Here is a 9,521-nt window from a genome sequence, read left to right on the forward strand (position 1 = left end):
TATGCTTGATCACGACTTCACCCTTATATTTCTGGACTGTTATAATCAAGTGTTTGAGTGGAGTATTAAAATTATTTGGGAATTGTTTCAAAAGGGTTGAAATGGCAGCAAAAAAATGCAGAACAACATGGGTGGAATGGCTGGTGGAATATGATGGAACTGATTAGTCTGTATGTTTTATGCTTTATTCCTTTCTTGAGATATCCATTACTCCAATATCTTTCTTTATATATATCTTTTTCACTTTAATGTATTACCTTATTAGTGCAGTAAAAAAACATATATATATAATAAAGAAATGTTGAGCTTTATTTTGAAATTTAAAACATTGATGTATATAGTTTTATTTCACATTCCATTCACGCGTTTTAATAAATTAGCGTAAATAACATTTTTTTTAAGACTTGATCCTTCTTGTGATGTAGCAATAAACAAATAAACATAATTTCTTGATCCAAAATGTGATAATTAATAACGTGATATTGAATAAATTTACAAAAAAAAAACATTTTAGTTGTAATTTAATAAATAATATTAAAGAAGAAATCATCATACGGTACAGTATATACTTTTTTTAATACAAAATACAAAATTAATTGTAAATTTACCTACATTAAACTATTTAAAGCTTTTATTAATAAACACTTTAGAAAAACATGTTGTTAAAAGGAGTTGATTAAACGAATTAGTTCTTTTTAACTCAATATGATTATCATACTAGGTAAATTGATTAAAACCATTCGGAATTGAAGAGTAATTATTATAGATTAATCGATCCTGAGGAATATTAAAAGAATTTTAATTATGTTAAATTGAATGTAGGCGTGATTAAATTGATAAAATATTGTCGTTTATATAATAAGGGATATTATAAAAAGTTGAATGTGAATAAAAAGATGAATTCCAATCAAATTTGTATTTCTGAAAGTGTTACGAAGTAGGTAAATTGTCCTCATTTCTGTAAGAATTTAAATCATTTTCATTATTCTTGATATTTTCCTGCAATTGTAAGATATTAATAAAATATTTTTTTAATTCGGAAAATAATGATTTGAATCATCTTATATATATACGAATTTACCTTATATATAGTACGTTTTGTTACTCAAAAACATTTGTCATTTTTTCTTATTTTCTTGTAAAATACAAATATCTACCTACAATAATATGATTTAAAGCCATACATGAATTATTTTAATTATCCTTGAATAATCCAAAAAAAAAATAATCAAAGTTTGTAATTAATTCATTCATAAATTAGATTCCTCTGATTTATACTGATTTATAGGTAATATTTGAAAGAATAAAATTTTTTTTTCTCGTTTCTTCATTTTAGCATCACGAGTCACGTCAAAGTGAACAAGATTCTATAATAAATTTTGATACATTTGATAATTGTGATTTGTGATTTTCTTTTACATGATTTTTTTAAAAAAAATTCAAAAAGAATTATTTTCTTTCAATTTCATCTAATGAAACAAATTTCTCGTAATTAGTAAAATAGATCATCATTCCATCGTACTTTGGAAGTTTCATTTTTTCTTCAAAAAAGTTGTCGGTTATACTAAAAGTTGTGTCACGTGAATAGTAAAATAACACAAATGAGTGGCGCAGTAATTTATTAATCATCAAAGTTATCCAAATAGTTTAACTACATATAATATTAGAACGTTATGCCATCCTTAGTATGCAAAGTTCTTTGAATAAAATATTAATTTATACATTCTTAAATTATTACATAATCAAGAAATGACACGTCAGTCACGTCATGTATATAATGACGTGAGAATATTTGATTATATCTTACTCATTATAGTCAATCATGACTCATCACGATTTAAGTGATGCAATACATAAAATAGATAAAATAGCCACTTTTTCTCTTTATTTTCTTTAACCACTCTTTTCTTTCTTACTTCCTCACTTTTCTTTTTCTTTTATTTTTTTTCTTGTTAAGTATGGTAATAGGTAAGGTACAACCAACTCCACATCTCATTTTAAACCGTAGGTACGACCAACTACACGTTAAAAACTTTAAAAAAGTTAAAGCCATACTTAAACAAATTTCTAATAAAATTGAGTAGAGAAACCTGTGTTTATTGCTCGATCGACTTTCCCACATTACGTATATATACGTACGTATTTTATGTATGTATGTACATAGTACGTATTGTGTATATATGTAAACCAAATAATTAGATGGGGGAATGAGAAAGCTTATTTTTGACTTTACAAAAATAATTTCTTTCTTGTTCTGATGCACATGTGCATTATTTGTTTTATTTGTTTTGATTTTTACGTAAATAATGTTCTTTTATAATTTTCTTTCTTGTTTTTAATGCATGTGTGCATAAGTAGTTGAATCTGGGGCCAGAACATAACTAAAAAAACACAGTTTTACATATAGAATTTGTCAAGTTGTGAAAGTTATTATATTATATATCTATATGTCCGAACGTCTCTGCTCAATTTTTGTTCTTAGCAACCCAAATAATATTTTATTTTTTTTAAATCCTATTAATTATAAACTGGTTGTATAAGATTATAGGTAAGTGATTTCTTTTTTTCCCTGAACGAAGCTTGCCACCTCTACGTGGTGTTCAGGAGTAACAGTTGTAAGTTTATAACTGGCCAAGAGCAAGCAATATTTTATTTTACATATTTTTAGATTTCTACGCCATTTTGTATTTGAATGTCACGTAAAAATGTTTATTCATAAGTTGTGTATAACGTATCGTGAAAATCGAAGGAGTTATAAATCATTTTAAAAGAAATGTTAAAATTCACTTTCAATTATTGAAGAATATGTTTTAAATAAAACTAGCAGAAAAAAAAAAACTTTTGAGTTAGGATACTAAGGGTCATGGTGTTGTAACTTGTAACTTTCTTTTTAAATAAAATAATAATTGAAAAGGCTTTAAGAATATAGAATTTCAATGAAATTTAATCTGTAACATTATTTATTATAAAAAGAAATCGATTGTATTACTCTATATTAAAATTTTATGAAATATAATTCTAATATTCCATAATATGTAATTCTAAATTCCCTAATAATACCCATTTTTTTATAATTTTCAATCATTATTTTCATGTATTTTTCTAACTCTTCTAACTTAATATTACTACTAGTGATAACTAGTGAAAGTGATTTTTGTGGTATACGATCTTTCCAGTTTATAAAAAATTCCTCTAGTTCTTCACAAATCTTTTTCAAATGATAAAAAACCATTAAGAAAACCCCAATTTATAGTTAATTTATAAAAATCCTTTTGTGCATATCTTGTCAAAACTCTAAAGAAGGTTTTAATATTAGAACATCTCTCAGCATTATATTGTAATCTAATGATTTTTAAATATTGACAATTATTCAGGATTAATTTAAAAGTTTCAAATTCATCCTCCTCAAAGACTATAGATAAGATTTTAAGGTTTGGACAAAATTTAGCTATTGTCAAATTTAATGAGTTATCAGGATTTTCAGGTATATATAAATCTATCGAATTTTTTCCATTAATTTCCAAAAATCTAATAAAAAATTCAACTTTTTGGGAATGAATATAAAAATTTTAAAGTTTTTAATTGTGAAAAATAAACGTATTGAAATTGATCAAAATCATGTAATGAATGAACTATTCTTAAAAAAAATTTCAAGTATTTGTAAATTTTTAAACTTAGTTATAAATGACAAAGGTATATAACAATTTAATTTTAATTCAGTTAATGTTAAAAAAAAAAAATTTAAATGATGAGGGGGATATATCTTTTACATTATCAACATTTATGTGATATAAAGATTCAAAAAATATACGTTTTAAAATTATTTTGTGAAAAAATTAATTCTTTTAATCCATTTGAAGTAAGAGGAATAAAATTTAAATTTAATGATTGAATATTATGACATTTGAGATAATTGATAAAAAATTCTGAACAAATATTTGAACAACACCATAATTCTGTAAAATTTGTTAAACACCAAGTGGATAAATAGATTCAAAATAATAATCGATGTAATAATAATCCAAAGTTTTCAATGATGTAACTTGATTCATAAGCATTTTTAATAATTCTTGTAGTAATATGCACCTACGCATTCGAATACAATGAAGTGAATCGAAATCTTTTGTATCAAAAGGAAAATTTCGAATTATTCGTTTGATTCCACGGATTGTAATAACTTTGATAAATGACGGATAATTAAACAATGGAGGTTTTCGAGTTTGAGTAAGATTGATAATGAAAAACTCTTCCTTTTGCAACAAATCCTTTGATTCCTTAGGAAGAAAAGTAATTAACGTACTAATATAATAATTGATAATGATACATGTGATTTAAAACCATAACCATCATAATCTTCTTGAGGAAAATCTTGAAAATTCCAAACATTTCTTCACAAATTCTGACGGCAATTTCACAGAATTGACGATTAACTAATAAACATGAATATAAAGTATTTTTATCTTCTTCTAATTATTCAAATATACAATTAAGACAATCAGCAATAAGTTGACGAGACATTTTTTTTTCAAAAAAGAATGAAAATTGTATTTCTGCTTTACAAGTTTACGTTATATATATGGAAAGGGTAAACAATTTTGCCGTGATTAAACTGTGCCGTAATTAAACTTCTTTTGGAACTCATCTTTCCCATATAAAAAATTTTCACGAGCTCACTTAATTATAATAATACAGAATTATAATAATACATAATCGCAGTAATATTATTAATCACCAGTGAACCGATTTTCATTGATTTTTTATAGAATTAGTTAGTTACTTTTATTTTATTATTTTTATTGTATTATATTATTTTACTAATTTATGTTATATTGTTTTAGTAGATAGTTGATTTATAGAATTTATACTTTTATTTCATAATTAACAAGAGATTATTAAAGAAGAGTTAGGATTATAAAATGTAAAATATATGAAATGTGATTTATTTTGAACTTGTTCATACATGACATTCGAATTTATAATAAATATCTTTTAACCATAATTGAGTTAATTATGCAAATTTTTAATATCTTAATTTCATCATATTTACTCAGAATTGTTATTTTTTGTGCAGCAGTGAAATTTAATATTAACATGGATTTTAAGTATGTAGTTTTGTATAGATTTTTATTTAAAATTCAAACAAATTTAAAATAAGTATTATTCAATATTATAGTTTTGTTACTTTAAAAATATTGTATAAATACATTTTCTATAGTAAATAAATATTGTTAATTAATGTTAAGAACTATCATTAAAATTTTGAGAACATTATAGCTGTTAAAAATATAGTAAAATCTTTAAACAATAGAATTAGGCGTTCTAAAAAAAAGAAAAATAAACATTATTAATATTTCTTGAATAAAAAAAACTAAATAATTCCATTTCTACTATTTACATGAAGCTAACTGCCTAAAAAGAACGGTTAATTATAAAATTTTATAATACCGAAAATTTAATGTTTAATCCTTAATGTTATGTGACACGTCAGGTATATTATCTACGTCTGACGCACGTCAACTATCAACTGAACTAACGCAAATTGACGCCTGAGGTACAACATATATAATTTAATTGAATAATACTCATGTGCAAAATAATTTACTAATGTTGCCAAAATATTTTTTTTAATTTATACTCGAAAATATTTCCAAGTTAGCTCAATATTTTAAAATTGTAAACTTTATTTAGTATAAAATAAAAAATTTTTTGCACGACTACATTAAATAGTTGATCCAGATTAATCCATTTCTTTAATAAATTCATGAACTTTAATAAATAAATCATCATAATATCGAACTTTAATATTATACATTCAAATTCTTTCACTTCATTCTTCAAAGAAAATAAATCTTCACTTTTAATGTTAACCGTTGCACTGTCTTTAATGAAAGTATTCATAATAGCCAAATATTTGACCCTCTTCTTTTTCATTATATATTCCTTTATATAAGGTAAAATATCCATCCTAAATCCTTTCATTCTAATACTAATTATTAATTTTTCAATAAAGGTATTTTGAGAATTTTTTAAAAATATTTCCAGATCAATTAAATTATCAATAAGATTTAAACTTAATATTTTAATTTAAAAGGAAGAACTTGACATAAATTTCTTAATATAATTAAACCACTATTAATGTCATTACCTAATAATTTTTTTGCATTAATAGAAAGATAATTTTAAGATTTTGTTTTATGTTTTCAATTAAATCAATGGAAAGATAATTAATCTGTTCTTTAAACTCATATAAATCAAGAAATTTGATATTCTTACAATATATTATAATTTTATTAAGTATTTGTTGTTCTGATAATGATAGACTACGACAAAATTTGTACCCAATATTTTTCTAAATAATCACCAGATTTTTGTAATAATAATTTTATTGATTCATCAATTTGTGATCTCTCATCTATAAATAAAGATTTTAATTTAAATGGATTATTTAAATTAACAATTTGACGAGTAAAACTACTATTTAAAGAAATTACAATAAATGACATGAACAAGATTCTAAAACATTTAATTGTTCAAATATTTTATCTAAATTGATTATACCATTAAAATTGACTTCATATAGTATGATCGTATGTATTTGAACAATTACCACCTTTTGATAACAATAATGATTGAAATAAAGGAAAATGATTTGAGCTAATACAATTTTTTGAAGATTTTGATGTATTTTAATTATTTGTAATAAATTACTTTTAATATATATATTTATCATAATTGTCGAAATATGAAAAATCAAGAGTATTATCAATATAAAGTCTTAAACTTCCAACATTATTATTGATGAAATTCCGATTTCGTAAAATTATTTCAAACATATCATTTTGATAGGAATCATAATTTGGAACATTTAAGATCTCAATGGCTAAAGTATGTATAATTACTTCATTTTCAATAAACATTTTAATTAGTGACGTTTGAATCAATCCAATAAAATCAATTTCTAAATTTATATCATTAAAAGATATATATCTTCAAGTTTTAAAGTTCTAATAATAATCTTCCGCGTATTCAAATATTTTATAAAATTAGGATAATTGAAAAGTGTTTTTGAAGATAATAAATTATCATTAATTCTATATTCTTTTAATTTTAATTTTAAATCATTATTTAAATTATGCAAGTATGTTTCAATAAATTTATAATTTCCAGTAGTAATTGAAAATGGATTTTTCCATAATAGTGGAATCGTTAAACGACACCAAAATCTGTTAATTAAAATACATGAATATAAAGTTGATAAATCCCCTGAAAATATTTTTGACATGACACGACATATTGTTAGGCGAAGAGAAAAAAAAATATATTTGTGTATCATATATACATAGTCACACGATTCGTGTTAATCAGTTGGGCTAGAGTAGATCATTACTCGCAAAATAATTTATAAAATTTTGAGGCGCAGCAATTTCATGAACCGACGGAACCGACGCATAAAATTTTCGGTAGATTTCCTGCACACATAACTGGCAATTTCTGCATAATTTATCATAAAAACTCCTTCATCCCGTTATTTAATCTATTATTTATATTAAATAATACTAAATATTAACACATTTCGTATTATGTGGCGCAGTATTGAAATAATTAATGATCATGTGGTGTAGATCATTTTATCATGAAACGAATCTTGAAACTCCACATGGTGATAAACATTAATAATAGAAATTATGATGTAACATTAAAAACATTTTAAAGAATAATGAAACATTAGAAGTCAATAACCATAAAATAAATACCAATCATCTAAAATTTTTCAATTTTTTCATTTGTTGCGGTAGAAAGTGTTTCTTTCGTACGTATATTTTCTTGAAACCTATTTTATAAAAATATTATTATATTGCAATGTATAGGTTAGATATAATTCATATAAATGATAACTGAAAATTTCCCACTCCCCATTAATATAGAATACTTTGTGCATATATCTATTATAAAGTTTAAAATAGCTAATTTTTATGGTATTACATATTATGACATCACATGACATGTTATATAGATCATAATTTAGTTTATAAAAAAAGAAATTGTTTAATTTTAGGTTTGGTTCACGATTTAATTTAGAATTACTTTAGGCTTACGTATAGTTCGTCCCTGTAATTTGTATTGTGACTTTGTTTACATGGAAATAAAATAAAAATAAAAATAAATTGTTTAATTTTATTAATTCATATGTAACTTTTAAATAAAGTGAATTATTCAAATTACAAACTAAGAGACTTTGCAAATATTGCTACTCTAAACCTTAGAGTTTAAATAATTCTAAATAAAAACAATAAAATTTAATTTAATAGATAGTTAAGATCCATCTTATCTAAAAATTGGTTATTATAAGTTAATATTAATCATAGTACGCAAGAAAATATTCTAAAAATATACTTACAATCAAAAACTTTTATTCATCTTGTTCTTCTGAATGAAAATTGGGATTATATATTTCATCACCAACTAATTTTAGGATTAAAATAAAATTATAAGTAAGCCTATTTACTATACGTGTAATTCTAAAATAATTATTATGATGACGAAATAAATAATTTTTGAGATCTAGAAATAATTACTTTTATCATTATTATCCAACTTTACTTTCTTAGGGTTAGTAATAGTTAAATCATCTTGTCCTTCTACTTTTAAGTAATAGAAAATTAATAATTTTACTTACTGTTGATAAATAATTCATAAAATAACTCATTACCATTAAAATAAATTCTTTTATTAGATTCATCTTTTACTTCTTAAAAAAAAAATAATAATAATAAACTGTTAAATTATTTCAATTAAGAAATTTCAAAATTATGTATTAATTATACCTGTGATCATGCCATCTTGTAAATCAAAGTCAAATTGTATACTGTGATAAGCTATAAAACAAATGTTATAAATACTATACTTTTCCATATATAATTTGTTTTGATAAATATTGATGATTACCTTCTTGTTCTTCTATTAAATAAAATATAGATGAACAGTTATTATGATGTTAACTAATCTTGATAAATAAAATTTTTTTACCTTTTGTTGCATTTCTTGGTTCAGGCAAATCTTTAAAATAATAAACTCTGCTACTAGAATTTCTAAAAAAGGAGTTAATAGAGTTAGTAGAACTAATACTAAAATTTGTATTTAATTGAACGCTTGTAATGTTATTTGTCTGTTGTTCTTCGTTTTCATTATTGAGATATGATCTATACAAAGATCTTATTTCATTGTAAAGAGTAAAAATATCAGGTCTTCTTGTTTGATCAGCATCCCAACATTGTTCCATTAGTTCTTTATATTTTAAAGGAGTTCCCGGTATTATTCTTGGCCTCATTCCATTTATTATTTTTAGCGCAATATCATAATCATGTTTATAAACAAAAGGTGGTTGTCCGGATGAGATTTCCCACATAAGCATGCCAATACTATAGACATCAGACGCAAAAGAATATTTCATTTTTACAATAACTTCAGGAGCTATATAAGGAAGATTTCCATATATACTATTTAATGGCTTATCAGCTGGT

General features: G+C 23.2%; 1 protein-coding gene across 1 annotated transcript; it reads right to left on the bottom strand.

The window, feature by feature from the left end:
- Positions 1-8,562: 8,562 nt before the first annotated feature.
- Positions 8,563-9,280, bottom strand: OCT59_027004 (uncharacterized protein; the record flags this gene model as incomplete). Its single annotated transcript, XM_066136647.1, has 5 exons — positions 8,563-8,642; positions 8,711-8,749; positions 8,826-8,876; positions 8,947-8,958; positions 9,028-9,280. 5 exons carry the CDS (start codon positions 9,278-9,280, stop codon positions 8,563-8,565), a joined length of 435 nt encoding a protein of 144 aa, XP_065993116.1.
- Positions 9,281-9,521: the final 241 nt, after the last annotated feature.

This window comes from Rhizophagus irregularis, chromosome 7, assembly GCF_026210795.1.
Source record: "Rhizophagus irregularis chromosome 7, complete sequence".
Classification (NCBI taxonomy): domain Eukaryota; kingdom Fungi; phylum Glomeromycota; class Glomeromycetes; order Glomerales; family Glomeraceae; genus Rhizophagus; species Rhizophagus irregularis.